The sequence below is a fragment of the Microtus oregoni genome, unplaced genomic scaffold (genome assembly GCF_018167655.1).
Source record: "Microtus oregoni isolate MIOR12 unplaced genomic scaffold, Mior012 000082F_ref0000272, whole genome shotgun sequence".
Classification (NCBI taxonomy): domain Eukaryota; kingdom Metazoa; phylum Chordata; class Mammalia; order Rodentia; family Cricetidae; genus Microtus; species Microtus oregoni.
This window is the reverse complement of record NW_024544542.1, coordinates 317,697-334,614: the sequence shown is the minus strand read 5'-3', so window position 1 is coordinate 334,614 and position 16,918 is coordinate 317,697. Positions and strand designations below refer to the sequence as shown.

Here is a 16,918-nt window from a genome sequence, read left to right as displayed (position 1 = left end):
TCACTGAGCCATCTTCCTACCCCAGAACAAGCTTTAATCATCAATATTCACTTTTTTTTTTTTTTTTTTTGGTTTTTCAAGACAGGGTTTCTCTGTGATTTTGGAGCCTGTCCTGGAACTAGCTCTTGTAGACCAGGCTGGTCTCGAACTCACAGAGATCCGCCTGCCTCTGCCTCCCAGTGCTGGGATTAAAGGCGTGCACCACCACCGCCCGGCCAATCATCAATATTCACATACCAAATAAGCACTTATCCTCTCTATATGCTTTCTCATTATGACTTCTAGTGTTTGGAATTATGGCTTCCTTCTTCATAATCTATTCCTAGACTTGGAAGTGCACAGTTTGCAAAGATTAGCAAGCACTATCATTATGTGTGCTTATCCATGTGTTTATTTTGCTTCTTTCTAGAGTTTCTCTGTAGCCTCCTCGCTGTACTGGAGCTCACTCTGTAAACCAGACTGGCCTTGAACTTAAGAACTCCATCCACTTCTGCCTCCTGAAAGCTGGGACTAAAGGTGGCAAGCACTGATTTTATAAAAGCATGTTTTCTTCCATAACTTCTAAAAACTAAGCAATCAGGAATCTCATTGATATGGGATTCATCTGTACATTGTACCCTCTCCAAAAAACATCACATCAAAGAGTCACTTTAAGTTATCCTATGGTGGTAGACACAATCCCAGCAATAAGAAGGCTGAGGCAAGAGGTTCCAGATCAAATAAATCTTTTCCCCCCATCTTATGTGCACTGGTGTTTTGTCTGTGTGAAGGTATCAGATCCCCAGGAATTGGAGTTACAAACAGTTGTACGCTGCCACGTGGGTTCTGGGAATTGAACCCAGGTCCTCTGAAAGAGCAGCTAGTGCTCTTAACCAATGAGCCACATCTCCAGCATCCACCCACCCACCCATCCATTCATCCCCCACCCCTGTCAGATTGCTATATAAACTGCCTTAATCTCAGGATTTCTTTGCCTCAGTCTCACTAATACTAGGATTATGGGCAAGTGCAACAGCCTAGATTAAAAGTCTATTATCTGTTCACTTATCAAAGTTAATCCAAAACTACCAAAACAGTTAGAAGCACTTCATATTTTCATCATTTCAAATGTTTTAATAGTGGCTTTCTCAAGACATGAACCACTTCTTAACTTCCTCAAGACAAGACCACTTCTTAAACTGATACTTTTATTTCACTTTCTAACAATGGTGATTACTGACCTCGATAACTTAAACCAGTTTAAGAGACAGTGCAACTGATACAAAACCTTAAACTTTCAGTCCCCAGTCTCTACTTCAGGGTGATGCCACCTACTAATACAAAGCATGTCTAAAGTCATTGTCACGTCATATGACCAAAAAAACAAAAAACCCTTGGCTTCTCAATGACAATTTACAATGAGTTCTTGCTAAATAACTTCCTAGTTTATGAAAATGGAATCTTTAAAAATATGATAATGAGCTGGGGCATAATGGCACACACCTTTAATTCTAGAACTCAGCAGGCAGAGACAGACATATCTGAGTTCAAGGCCAGCCTGGTTTACAAGTAGTGAGTTCCAGGATAGCCAGTGTTTTGTACAAAGAAAAAAACCTGTCTTGAAAAACTAGAAAGACTTAAAAATACAAAAACAAAACAAAAACCCTGATCATAATTGAGGTGGCTTCAATTTAAAATTCATTCATGCTGAACAATCAAACTTCCTTGATTTCAAGCCTGTGATTAGTTGGAAAGGGTATATTAGAAAGCATTGGAAAAATAGGACTTCTGATTTTTCAAAAGGGATATACTACTTTCTATAAGAACAGAAAGTCAACATGACTTTGGAATGAATGCACCAATGCTGGAGGCACTGTTGGGGTTCTCAACAATCCAGTAGTGCTTAATTACTTTATTTTCCCATGCCTTACTTCCATGAAGATACAGTGTGGATAATAATGTGTCCTGTTGTATAGGATTATGTGAAGAGCCTTGAACAGTACCCCAGAGACATGGTAAATGGCAGCGCTAACGTCATCAGCTCTCTGTATGACTATTAACTAGTAAATCTGGCTAGAAAGTACCAGCAAATGGGGCAGGGACGGTGATCTATTTTCTACAGTTACATGTCAAATATAAATTCTATTTTTGAAACCAATGATAGTCAACAGCAAAAGTGAGAAAGCAGTTTTAAATAGAATAAAAAAATCTTCGTTATTCAATTTTCAAAAACATGAGACAATACAGGCTTTGGAGTTTGATGTTTATTTTTAGCCGGAAATATGCTAATGGTGATGACATCGTAAGAAGATATGCCGTGTCCAATACCTGCAATAGAAGCTCAACAGAAGTTAAAGAAACTGTACCAAAAGGCTGAAGACAAAAACTGTTGGCATACTCACCCATACCACTGCAAATGGGAAACAAGGAAGGATACATTAAGACTGAAGGCCACTACATCATCACAAACAGGTTAAGTGAACTACCATATTCATGGTCTAGGAAACTCAACTTATCTATTCCATTTCAAGCAGGCAACCTCTTCAAGGACAGCATAAAATTAAGAGTGGAGCATTGGTATGTGGAATAATCAAGGAATTCTCTCAGAACTGCAATAGCAGGCCAGTCTAAGCATCACCTGGGGATTAGTGAGAAACTGCTGAGCCAAGAATTAAATAATAAAAAAATTTATGAGGCAACACCATGATAGACCTACAAATTAAGATTGAGATGTCTATAATACAGGGACTGAATTCAAGGCATTTTCACAAGGCGCTGAAATTCAAAACAACTCAAGTAAGAACCCGTTAACTGAATGGTCTTTTAAACAAAGCTAAGCCCAGTTCTCCTATGCTGACAATGGCTACTCCACCAACAGTAACAACCATACCTAATCCATCAATAACCTTTTCCGGAACAGCACTGTGGAAGCCCAGAGAGTATGGCTGAGGGGGAATATACTAAGTGTGACAATCATGTGGAGGGGGTAATCTGAATACTTAATGATGGACCTAAAAAACAGTATGTGCTAAGAATAGGAATTCAATAAGCTGAACAACCTTAGTGAATTACCACTAACACAAGACTTACTAGACTTGACTTTTTCTTATTATGTTTGTGCTTAGAGGGTTTAAATTTCTACTATTACATGAAATTTCACAGAGATGATTTCAAATGTAACAAATTCTGCTAAGACCAAAATTTTACATTTACTTAAGCAGTCTATAGGGAAAAACTGATGGCAAGAAGCAGCTTACCTGGGTCACTGCCTAAAATAGTCCATGATGCAAGAACTCTAAGATGCACAGATACATTAAGGTACAGAAAATTAAATAACAATGCACTAAAGAAGGAAAAGGTTACGCACTTCCAATTTATGTTCTTTCTCTGCAAGGGCTTCCTTTTGACAACGAAGAAAATCTGCTAACATTCGAGTGAGCTGTTTTCTATCATCTATTTCTGCCGCCAGTCTGCCATTATAATCTGCCAGCAACATACAAGCATCCTCTACCATTTTAGAAAGTCTTTCTCCAGATTCTTTATCTAAGAAAAGCACAAGGTAATACAATTAATGCACAACAAAACAATGACAAGCCGCTCCCACACCCACCTCCAAGATAACCCTGTGGACCTCACTCTTACCTGTTATTTTCTCAAGCAGGGACACTTCTTGAACTTCAACAGGCAAAGAAGCTATCCTTTGATGAACTGCTGCATCACCTGAGGCTGCATTTTCTAAATCTTGTAATGCTCTAACAAGGTCTAGAGTCTAAAAAATTACACAACTTCAGAACCAAAAGAAATAAAGCTCTAACAAATATAGAGGACTTGACACCTCTTTCATATGCCTAATCCTTATGAAATACTCATTAGCAAAAAGTCTGCAACATATACCATTCTTAAGACACATTTTTAAAAAATACATGTTAGACTACTTTTTTCATGTGTTTTGTTCCATTTATGTCTGTCTGTACAACTTGATCACACCTGGTACCTCAGAGGTCAGAAAAGAGACCCAGATGCCCTGGAACTGGAGTTACAGATAGTGGTAAGCTGTCTAATGTGTGCTGGGACAAAATCAAACCTGGGTTCTCAGGTTAAGAGCTTAACTGAGAAAGAGTAGTGGTGATCTTAACCGACGAGCAATCTCTTTTGTCCCCAATCCTTCTTTTATATGTTAAGTAAAAAAACTATGTTATTTTAAGTGTTGAACTTGAGGCACAGCTTTAGACCTCGAGGTGTTCACACCCTAGTGTTTATGAAAGCAAAGAGTGCAAAAACTTTTCTAATTAGCAAACTGAGGTAAGTGACTGGCTAGTATGGTAGATACCTCAGAGGAAAAAGAAGGCAGCTATTAACTCTGACCTAGACAGTATTAATCTAGAAAATTTTTATTTTCCTGAAAAGTTTTACACATAATATATTGTGTTACTACCACCTATTGTTATCATTCTAGCAATCATTTTATATGTTTAAAAACAAAAAATATTTAAAGGAAGCAATGTTCATCTAAGCATAGAATTTTAGTTTAAGCCATATAACAAATGTTTTGGTTGTATTTTATTTTTAAAAAAAAGGTTTTTAGTTTTTGGGGGTTTTTTGTTTGTTTGTTTGTTTTGGTTTTTAAGACAAGGTTTCCCTGTGTGTATCTTTGGTTGTCCTGGAACTTACTCTGTAGACCAGGATGGCCTTGAACTCACAAAGATCCGCCTGCTTCTGCCTCCCAAGTGCTGAGATTAAAGGAGTACACCACCACACCCAGTAAAAATAAAATCTTTAGTGTTAATAGTGGGTGTTTCACTACATTTATTCATATTTAGCTATTGGAAATGCATTCCCTATATAAAGCAAACAATACAACACTTAAGGTATTACAGTGGTTACGAGCATGAACTGCTCTTGCAGAAGAGTTCAGCTTTTAGGACCATGACAGGTAGGTAGCCTATAATTGCTGGAACTCCAGCCCAGGGAAACAGACACCTCCTAACTCCTTGGATGTTCACTTGCACATACCCATGGACAGACACATACATAACTAAAATAACAAAATCTTCACACACACACACACCATACTACGTCAAAGAAAAGCAATTTGTTAGCCAGAAATATGCCTTTCTTGCACCCAGAACACTGAAATGATCAAAGCCCAGAGGTCACATGGAGTAAAAACCCTGCAGCTGCCTTGTATTTTTACCTGTGGTGGTTCACTTGGGGACCCAAGAGAGGAACAATTTTCATTCTCATCCACCTTTATTTGGTCATAAGTCCGCTTCCTGGTCTTCTTATCTCCATCTGATTTAAAAACAGGAAGTCTATGAAAGATGTGTTTTCCTGAGAGCCAGAGAAAAGAGATCAAGACCCTATACTTACAGAGTGCGTGCTTAAGTTGGTCTAACACATCATCCTCATAGACGGATCGCTCTTCCCAAATAGACAGCACTCTGCCAAGGTGCTTCTTACAACTTTCATCAGTTTCACTAAATTAAAAAAAAAAAATACTGAGTAAAAATGTATAGTGAACACTACCACAAAGTAATGTTGATTTAAAATAGGACCAAATGCTGGCTCCCAGCAAGAGCTACTCAGGTGCGCTGAGCACCGTCAGCAGCAGCTCAGTCAAGATGTGATGCAAACACCATCCTTGCTTCCCTTAAGAACTCAGTAACATCTATACAGAGAAACCCTGTCTCAAACAAAAACCTAAAAGAACAAAAAACTCAGTAAGAGAACAAAGCAAATCAAATGGTTTTAATTGTCAAATTTTCAGAAGCAGACACTAGGGGCTTACAATGATAGTGCTCGCAAGTGAAAGGAGCTAAAGGACAGTGCACGTTTTAAGTTTGCTGAACCCACCACTGTCTTAGGCACAGAAAGCAAGGGGCACTTCCCAGCAGCTGTTGTCCATAAGCACTATGAATGAGGATGTGGTACTACAGACAGCACCCTGACAGATCCAGACCAGTCAGAGAACAGGGGTACTATCTGAGGAATAAAGGCAAAACTGGCAGGGCGGTGGTGGCGCACGCCTTTAATCCCAGCACTCAGGAGGCAGAGGCAGGAGGATCTCTGGGAGTTCGAGGCCAGCCTGGTCTAAAGAACTAGTTCCAGGACAGGAACCAAAGCTACAGAGAAACCCTGTCTCGAAAAACCAAAATAAACAAACAAACAAACAAACAAATAAATGCAAAACTGAAGACTGGAACTACAGGAAAATGGGACATGGGTGACTTTCAACCATTTGTCATTTCCTTCAGCACCACCTCACCTGGGTTTTGTAGTGTATTTGTGTACACGTGCGCGCATGGTTAAGATAACCTGGAACTGGAGTTACAGGCAATTGTGAGCTTCCATGTGGGTGTTGACAAACTAGCCTGGGGCCTCTGCAAGAGCTGTGCATGCTCCTAACTGCTGAGCCATGCTCGAGTGCCTTGCCTGGGTTTTATACCACCATCATGCACTCATCTCCAGCCTCAACTCCTCCACTTTAAAAAATATCCACCCTATGTCAAATCAGAACAAGTTCTTCTCTACAGTCTCTAAAACCCAAATCCTCAGCCTGAACTACAGTCCCACAGCCTCTGCTTCTGGCAAACTCTCCACATTCCTTGATGATCTTCAAACTTGCCCAGAATACTACGGCTCACTCTTCCTACCTAAAATCTTTTCTGTAGGTGAATTTTTCTAGAGAGGAACATATATAAAAGCATAAGATAGGGGCTGGGCATATAGCTCAATTGGTAGAGTACTTGCCAAGCATACATGAAACCTTGGGCTTGATCTCCAGCACCACATAAACCATGCATGTTGGTACATGTCTGTAATCCCTGCAGCATTTGAGAGGGACAAGTAGGAGGATAAGAAATTCACAATCAAAAATAAAAATAAAGACAAAAAAGAAATTCAGTCATTTTTGGCTACATACCAAGTTCAGGGTCAGCTTGGGATATATAAGATCCTATCTCAAAAATAAAAGTATCTAGAGTGGGAGTTTTAGGACAACCAAGACTACACAGAGAAACCCTGTCTTAAAAAAAAAACAAAAACATTTATTTTGCCGGGTGGCCATGGCGTAGGCCTTTAATCCCAGCTCTCGGGAGGCTGAAGCAGGAAGATTTCTGTGAGTTCAAGGCCAGCCTGGTCTACAGAGCTAGAGCTAGTTCCAGGACAGTCAAGCACATACAAAGAAATGGTCTTGAAAACAAACAAAAAAGTAGCTGAAGGTACAAGGAATTTAGAAAAGGGTCTGTTAGTTTAAAATGCAGACTACAGGTGGGAAAAGCACAGTGCACATGAGTATAGAGAGGCAGACAAGCTCCACAACGGAGCACCTTCAGTCTTGCTCAAAGAGAAGGGAGCATTATGAGTACTCTGCTACTCTGCCTACAGTTTTCCCAGAGGACCAAGCCATACTAGGGGAGTGGCTACTTGTACCAGCAAGAAAAGATGACGGTAACTAGTCAGGAAAATGGCACCCGGCAGGCTGTGTGCTCCATGGAGCATGCAGTGAAGGAGAAGGAAGCGTAGATGACACCCATCATGCTGTCAGCACAAATGAAGCTGTCATTCCCTGAGATAATGAGGCCTAGAGAAGGCGCAAATTTGGCAGAAACAAGGACATAATTCATAGTCAGACAGTTGAGTGTGAGACACCCGGGTAGAAACATCAACAAGTAACTGGGCATACAGCTCAGGAATGAAGAAAAAAGTCTCAACTGAGCCAGACTTGGGCCTTTATTCTTGGGAGGGAGAGGCAGAGATGAAGAGTTCAAGGCTAGCCAGTCTACACAATGAGTACCAGGCCAGCCAGAGCTACATAATCACATTCTGTCTCAGAGAGAAGGGAAGAGAGAGAGAGAGAGAGAGAGAGAGAGAGAGAGAGAAAGAGAGAGAGAGAGAGAGAGAGAGAAAGGTGTAGCACTTAGCTCTGCAGGGTAGAAGGCAATGTGGAAACTGCAGGTCACATGACATTAAGAAAGCAGTAACAGCAACACCTGACGTGGCATTCTCACCCCTAGAGCACTAATGGATGTGATCGCCATGTACCATCGTATGCTGAAGCTCAGCCTGATTTACTATCTTATTCAGCACTGTTGCCCAGGAAATCTATTACATTTCAGCATATAATATTTGAAAATAAGTATGTAAGACAGAGCCAGATGGCTCAGTAGATAAAAGGTATTTGTCTCACACCTCATGACTTGAGTCCAACTCTAATCTCCAACTGTGGCATATGTACACAAACACAAACAAATGAAATATAAATATTTAGAATGCATAAACTAGGATTTCCACACACAAAGTTACCTGAAGAAAAATTTGAAAAGTTTATGATTAAATATTCATTCGTTTTTAAAAATTTTTTATTTATGTGCACCGGTGTTTTGTCTACATGTATATCTGTATGAAGATGTCAGATCCACTGGAACTTGAATTACAGACAGTGTGAGCCACTATGTGGGTGCTGGGAATTGAACTCAGGACCTCTGGAAGAACAGCTAGTACTCTTAACTGCTGAGCCATCCAGTCCCATATTCTTCATTTCTAAAGTACTTAAAAATGTTAGGAAATACACACACACGAGAAAACCATAAAAATATTGTGGTATTAAGTAAGTTCAGAAATGTCAAACATAAGATGGAGTTCTACAAGCATGCATTTACAGTTCAGTTCCTTTACTCTCAGTGACATTCATCCCAAGAAAGCAGGCATTCTGGTCTCTTACAGGAAAGCCATGATTCAAGTATTCCAAATGCCCTCAGCAGCAGCTCAAATCCTCACAGAAAGCAAAAACCATCAAATTACAAATTAAAAAAAGCTTCCAACAAATACATTCCATATATTCTTACCTCATGTACAAAAAGGACCCTACCTTGAAACATGCTTGAACGCTTCCACTATGTACATTCCATATATTCTTACCTCATGTACAAAAAGGACCCTACCTTGAAACATGCTTGAACGCTTCCACTATGACTGGCGCAAAGTCTTTCGTGAACTCTGGTCCTTTCCGTTTGCTGTTCTGAATGACATCATTGGCCAGGTAGAGAAAAGTAAGCTTCCTGTTGGGTTTGGCTAAAAAAAATGAGAAAAGAAAAAAACTTAAGACATGTAAAACATCCTCACTGAACGCAGGCAAACTTTCTTCTCACTGGAATGGCTCCAGCTTCTCCTATGAACTCATCCACTACTGCTACTGACATTACCAGGGCAGCCACTCTACCTCTTCTGAAGGTCAGATGTGTGTGGGGAAAAAAGAATCAAAGAGGTACACAGAGGTCAGTGATGGACCTTGCTGTCCCAGATTTCACCCAGGGAAAAGCTGAGAGTTACCAAATTTTTACTTCCTCTCCCATTAATTATTTTTTGTAAGACTTTGTTTTATTTATGTGCATACGCATGTTAGCTGTCTGAGGGTATGTGATGTGTATGCATGGAAGTAAAGTCAGACCCCGAGGTTGGAGTTACAGGTGGTTTTGAGTGGCCCCATGTGAACTCAGGTCCTCTGGGAGAACAGTCAGTGTTTTTAAACACTGAGCCACCTCTCCAGTCCAATTTGACAGTGTCTATGTAATCCTGGCAGTCCTGTGTTTTGCTACGTAGACCAGGTTGACTGCAAACTCAGACATTCTCCTGCCTCTCCTTCCCAAGTATTGGGATTAAAAACATGCACTACCATGTCCAGCCTCTATCAAATGATTTATTTATTTATTTTTGCAGCCCCATTGCAGTTTTCCCTCACCCCTCTCCTCCCAGTCCCCCCATTATATCAAATGATTTTTAAAACTATTTTTTCTTATCTAAATGACAGACCAACTGCAGTACTTTTGAATGGGTGCTTGAGCTAATAAATGGGGTCCTTTCTTAGTTATGACAACATTTTTTAACTTTTATTATACGCTACATACCACTCTAAGCAATGTATGTATTATCTGATTTAATCCAAATAATGTAAGAAATTGTTATTTAGTAACTGAGCAAAGAAATATCAAAAAGGCTGTTTACCCACAATGAAATAGGGGGCATGATCAGCCAAGATCTAACATCCTACATGTTCACTAATAGATAAAATGTGCTGGTCACCCCTTCCAAATGCTACAGCCTGACAAAGAAAGAAAATCCTGACAGTCTACAATATAGATGAACTCTGTGGACATCATGCCAAGTGGAAGAATCCAGTCACAAAAAGATAAGCACTATTCTTCTTCTCCTTAGGCACAGTACCCAAAGTCAAACCACAGAGCCAGACACAGAAGGGCAAGGTTGCTAAGGTTCAGAAGCAGGGGATATTGTTTCATTTACAGTGAGATATTCCAGGTTCACAAGCCGAAGAGTTCCAAGGACTGGGAATACAGTTTCATGGAAGAACACTCCCTTGGTATGCATGAGGCCTTGGAGAGAGACAGGTAGAGAGAGAAAAGCAGAGGGAGAGAAAAAGAGGGAAAAGGTGGTGTGGGAGAATTGTCTGTATTCTGTCAATCATGTTTTAAATAAATGCTGATTGGCCAGGCAGGTAGTATGGGCGGGTCAACCAGACAGGAAGTAGAGGCAGGGTGATGAAAACAGGAGCTTTCTGGGAAGAAGCTTTTCCCCACGCCTGCCCAGACCACCTATGAAGCAGGATGTGATCTGTCTCTCTGAGAAAGGTACTGAGCCATGTGGCTAACATAGATAAGAACAATGGGTTAATATATGCTAAGCTAATAAGTAGCCTGAGCTAATGGGCAGCAAAGGCAGACAGATCTACTGAGTTGGAGGCCAGCCTGGTCTATAGAGTAAGTTCCAGGACAGCCAGGACTACACAGAAAAACTCTGTCTCAGAAAAACAAAACAAAAAAAGCCAAGGAAGAATGGGGTAGCAAAGTCCTATAGCAGAATTCTCATTTTGCTAGAATCTGCTTACCAGATGTACTCAATGTATTTGAAAAGTATCTTGACTTCATAGCTTTCTTCATTCTGTTACTATAAACGTTCATGAAATTAGGCCAGGCATGGTGGCACAAGCCTTTCATCTCCACAAGCAGGAGGGAGAGGCAAGCAGATCTCTGTAAGTTCCAGGACATCCTTTTCTATACAGTGAGATCCCATCTCAAAAAACAGACAAGAAAAAAGTAGGGCAGAGGAGGAAGACACAAATAGATCCCTGGGGCTTGCCGGCCAGTCTGGCCTGATCAGCAAGCCCCAAAGGTCTCCGTAAGAAGACCTGTCTTTTTTTTTTTTTGCTTTTATTTATTTTTTTATTGAAAATTTCCACCTCCTCCCCTCCCCCTCCCTAAGATCTGTCCTTTTAAGAAAAAAAAAAGGTGGTAGATACCCGCAGAAGAATTAATCAGAGGTTTTGCTGTGGCTCACACACACACACACACACACACTGCATAACAGAAGCTCGGAATGATTGTGGTCCTAACACCAATTTCAATTTTTCCTCTTTTGGAACCAAGGTTAAAATATGAGAAATTCTGCCAGGTGGTAGTGGCGCATGCCTTTAACCCCAGCACTCGGGAGGCAAAGGCAGGCAGATCTTTGTGAGTTCGAGGCTGGCCTGGTCTATGAATCAAGTTCCAGGACAGTTAGGGCTATCACAGAGAAACCCTATCTCAGAGATGGGGTGAAGGGTAAGAAAAAGAAAGAAGGAAAAACAGAAAGAAAACAATCACAACAATTCTGGGAGAAAAATTGCAAAAGTGATTTATAAACAAATTCAGACCACTTTAAAAATAACAGCTATTGGGGCTGGAGAGATGGCTCAGAGGTTAAGAGCATTGCCTGCTTTTCCAAAGGTCCAGAGTTCAATTCCCAGCAACCACATGGTGGCTCACAACCATCTGTAATGGAGTCTGGTGCCCTCTTCTGGCCTGCAGGCATACACACAGACAGAATACAGAATATTGTATACATAATAAATAATTAAATATTTTGAAAAAAATAACAGCCATTAACGCTTTCACACAGGTCTGTAATAGCAAAACCTGGGAGGCCACTGCAAACAGTTTAAGGCCAGCCTAATAAGTAAAGTAAGCTCCAGTCTCAAAATCTAAAAAAAAAAAAAAAAAAAAAAAAACACAAAGAGGCTGGGTGGGATGTGGCTCAGTAGTAGACCACTTGCCTAGCATCCCATTAATGCCTGGGCTTCAGTCTCAAATCCCTAATTCCCTAAAGAAGCACCTCTGGGCGGCAGAGAGGCAGGTTGAGCCACGAGTGTGACCTCGTCAGTTCCTAAGCTTCTGCTGGTCACAAGATTCCCTGAAGAAACCCAGTTTCTACATCTTCCATTCAATTTAAACAATTTTTATTTAGTGTTTGCTGTGTGCCAGGAACCATGATTGGCACAAAAACAAAAATTACCTTTCCTGATCTATTCACTGGCTGGGAATTTTTGCAAACTACACACACACTGGCAGATTATAAACCCAACAATAAAATCCAAGTTCTTTTTTCCTTTATTTCTTCTCTACATAAATACAATCACATCAACATGAAAGTAATTATAAACATTACATCCCACTGTATTTATGTATTCTGCTATATTTCTATCAATAAAGCATAAGCCAAGTGTCATTTAATAATTAAAATTAATAATCAATAATAATTATAAATGAAGTACTACACTGTACATCTCACTTACTTCCCTGAGATAAATCTTAAGCTGCACTAGGTGTAAGGTATAGATCTTCCTAGAGCGCGCGCACACACACACACACACACAAAACTGCACACTTAGGTCTTACAGAAGATCAGGAGAAAAGTCATTATCGTGTAACAAAAATCTATTACAAAGAAAGGTTTGGCATAGCAATGCTTCGTAATCCCACATTCAGAAGGCTTAAGGCAATAGGACCACAAGTTTGCGGTCAGTGTGGAGTATGTTATGGGACTTCATCTAAAAAAACAAAACAAAACAAAACAAAAAACCTATACTAGGAGAAGTAAACAGGTAAAGACAATTGTTGACAAGCCTGACTACCTAAGTTTGATCCCCAGGACCCTTGTGGTAAAAGAGTTGACGTCTCTTGACATCTCTCAGTTGTCCGTGGGCCTCTACAGGTGGGCTCAGTAAATAAACATAGTAATTTTTTTTTCAAAGTTCTATAATATGAGGTAGAACATTCGTCTAGCGCATGCGGAGGCCCTGGTTTAATCTCCAACATTTTCCTCCCTGACAAACTGAACTGTTATGGACAATAAGATTACAGTAAGTATACATTAAATCTTAATTTTGTTTGTTTTTTGAGACGGGTCTCACTGTGTAGCGCTGGCTGACCCGGAACTAGCACTCAGAGATCTGAAATGCCTCTGCTGGGAATCAAGGCACATACCACCACTCCAGTTTAAGTCTTCTAATTTTAAGTGCACTTTAATTAAGTTTCTGAATGAATTTTACCAAAGGGTTAATTATAAATGGCGAAGATCTCATGCCATTTCATTAACTCGGGTAAATTATTTAGTATTTACTATATTCACAGGCATTGTATTAGGCACTAGGAATAAAAGACGACTTTCAGTCAGACATGCACAAGCCCACATACACACATGCACACAAAATAATTAAATAAAAATGTGGCAACATTCTAAAAAGACTAAGAAATTTTAAGCTTCACTGTTCAGAAAATGGTGCACAGCAGTTCTACAAATGGGTGGTGTGCAGGACATACAGATGCACCTTCTGGTATATTAGAAAAGCTCAAACAGGAAGGACTGGTATTACCATTGCGTCTGGTATGCTACTCGAAGGCTCGGATGTGTGTAGAAACAGTGGAACTTTTGGGAGGTGTCAGAGACCTGAGAAGGTGAAGTCTCAATGGGAGGTCACTGGAGGCATGTCCCTCTCCCCTCCCTGCTTCCTGACAGCCACGAGGCAGATGAACAGGTGTGCTACCCCACATTCACCACAACATTGCTTCTCCACAGTTCCAAAACCAAAGGAGCCAACCAACCATAAACTGAACCATGAGCAAGAGAAAATCTCTCCTCCAGTTTTTGGTTTGGTTTGTGGGTGCTGACAAGACAAGGTATGCCTCCACTTGTCAGGTGTGTCTTTCTTCCTTTTAAGTTGATCTGCTAAAGGATCATGCCACAGTAGTTTCAGGTTACAACTGGACACTGAGAATACAGCAAAGGGTCAGAAAAGAAGAGGATATTTCAAACTGGCGCTTGGGTTTCTGTTTTTTGCTCTCTTTCCTCACCTTAACGACCTGTATCCATTCCTTTGCTTTCAGAGGGGTGTTTACATAGAAAAGGTCTTCTCTTCATTGCCATGATACTCTGCCTCATCTGAGGGCCAGAACAATGGGACAAGGAACCATGGACAAAAACCTATGAAGCCATGAGCCAAAAGCTTTCCTGAAATATTATTAATGTAAGGGATTCTGTAATAGTGATAAGAAAGGCAACTAATACAGACTGAGCCCCAATACTGGGGGGAGGGGGTTGCCAGAAGACTATTCCGTGTTTTTTTTTTGTTTGGTTGGTTTTTTTTTTTTGGTTTTTCGAGACAGGGTTTCTCTGTGGCTTTGGAGCCTGTCCTGGAACTAGCTCTGTAGACCAGGCTGGTCTCGAACTCACAGAGATCCACCTGCCTCTGCCTCCGGAGTGCTGGGATTAAAGGCGTGCGCCACCATCGCCCGGCGACTATTCCGTTTTTTAATTCATTATTTGGTTTTCATTTTATGATTTACTTTTATTTCATATGCACTGGTGGTTTGACTGTATGTATGTCTACACAAAGGTTTCAGGTTCCCTGGAACTGGAGTTACAGTTGTGAAGCTGCCATGTGGGTGTTAGAATTGAACCTGGGTCCTCTGGAAGAGCAGTCAGGACTCTTTAACCACTGAGTCATTTCTCCAGTCCCTGTTGTGCTTTTTCCCCTTGTATGAATTATATTTCAGAGAACCAATGGTTGATGAAGAGTAAGTTCTTTGCAGATTGGGTATCCAAACATGAGTCACCAAAGTCAACTAAAGACAAACTGTTGGTCCTACCTAGCTTCTGTATGGGGTAAATCTCAAAATTATCCATTTCCACAGTTCTCACATGATACTGATGCTACCAGTCTGAGACCTATAACTTTCTTTTAAGGCAAGGTGTCACTATGCAGCTGTAGCTAGCTTAGCTAAAACCCTTACGTAGGGTATGCCTAGATCACATGCTAACTTTACCGCCTGCCTCCAAAGTGCTGAAACTACAAGTACACAGCAACACGCCTAGCTGAAGACAGACGCGAGAGAGATTCTACAGTCCACAGAACATAATCTTCTCAGCAAATAACCTGCATGGAATTTAAAACCAACAAACAGAAAAAGGATGCCAGCATGGTAGTTACATGTCTTTAAACCCAGCACTGAAGACAAAGAAGCAGACAAATCTTTGAGTTTGAAGTCAGCCTGATGTACATAGCAATTTCTAGATCAGCCAGGGCTACACAGTGAAATCCTGTCTCAAAATCAAAGGGGGAGAATAAAGTGAGAAGAAGCTTTGGAGTCTGACCTGGAACTAGCTCTTATAGATCAGGTTGGCCCGGCTGGCCCTGAACTCACAGAGATCCACCTGCCTCTGCCTCCAGAGTGCTGGGATTAAAGGTGTGCGCCACCACCGCCCAGCTTGGATTCTACTTTATATATTAATTATTCAAGACATTTCTAAGGGAACCTGAAATACTATACATAGATACTAAGTTGAAAATTATCAGTTATGAGGCTCATAATTATGATGATGGCTCAGTGGAGCAAATATGAGCACATACATAAATCTAAAAAGAATCATGGTTAATTTTCGTTGGGTATGATTTCCCCCTTTTGGTTGTATCAAAGTTTAATAATATAGGTCTTAAAGTACTGTAAACATATGCTTTATGATAAAACGGCTCCATATCTGATATTTGCTTTAAATAACCAGGGGAAAGAAGCAAACAGCAAAATGGAGACGCCATAGGCATGAAACAGAAAAGACACAATGTCATTAATGCTGAAACCTGATGAGACCTGGGCTGGGCTCTACACAGCTGGGCTGAAGCTACTGCTAGCTGAACAGTACTTGCCTACCAGGCACAAACTTTAGATTCAATCCCCAGTACTGCATAAACCAGGAAGTAGTAGTGCACACTTGTAATCCAGCACTTGGGAGGTGAGGCAGGAGAATCATATGTTCAGAGTTATGCTTGAACTATACAATGAGGTAAAGGCCAGCCCTGAGTACATGAGAGCCTCTCTCAAAAACGATGAGATGCTGAAACTGGATGGTGTTCATGAAGTATCAAGCCACTTCTGACTTTTGTGATATATTTTTTTTCTCTTTTAGATTTTTGAGACCCATCTCTCTATGTATTAATCCTGGATGTCCTAGAACTTGCTATGTAGACCAGGCTGGCCTTAAACTCAGAGATTTTTAGAGATCCTTCTGCCTCTGCTGGGACTAAAGGTATGTGACACTACCACCCTTAGAAGTTGAATATGTTTATTTTCCCTTTTTTGGTTACTTCCCATTCGTATCATGTTGCCTTGTTTCAGCTGAGATATTTGCTTTCCTTATTAATTTATATTTATGAATAAATTAGTCTTTTCATGCTGTAAGTATCTTCTCTGGAGCTATTGCTCCAGAAATTTAGTATTTTCTATACTCATAAACTTTAGGAAATTTATAAAGCTAAATCTATTGCGTACATGAATCTTGGCTGATAGCATATTTAGAAAAACTACTTGATGCATCAAGAAGTAGCAGTAAATGCACACTTGCAGTTTGCATAACTGCTTTTCATTCATTCAGGTGAAATTAACTTTCTCGGTGGCACTGGGTAGGATAAGAACTACTTGTTGGTACTCCAATTATTCTCGTGGATCTGAGTGTCTAAAATGACAAAGGCTTTGCGTGTAACATATCATCCTCAACCACTGTTCTGTTCTGTTGCATTAATAGACTTCTAACTCCTGTGCCAACATCGTTTTGGAGT

The 16,918-nt window shown here is 40.4% G+C and overlaps 1 protein-coding gene across 3 annotated transcripts in view; it reads right to left on the bottom strand.

The window, feature by feature from the left end:
- LOC121441871 (regulation of nuclear pre-mRNA domain-containing protein 1A) overlaps positions 1-16,918 on the bottom strand; it is a 50,847-nt gene that overhangs the window by 18,972 nt on the left and 14,957 nt on the right. For all 3 annotated transcript variants that reach the window (XM_041643203.1, XM_041643202.1, XM_041643200.1), the window contains exons 2-6: positions 8,922-9,051; positions 5,350-5,456; positions 5,174-5,271; positions 3,622-3,748; positions 3,347-3,522 (exon numbers count right to left, since the gene is read on the bottom strand). In XM_041643203.1, the coding sequence (XP_041499137.1) occupies positions 3,347-3,522; positions 3,622-3,748; positions 5,174-5,271; positions 5,350-5,456; positions 8,922-9,051 (638 nt within the window). The remainder of the gene's footprint in view (positions 1-3,346; positions 3,523-3,621; positions 3,749-5,173; positions 5,272-5,349; positions 5,457-8,921; positions 9,052-16,918) is intronic.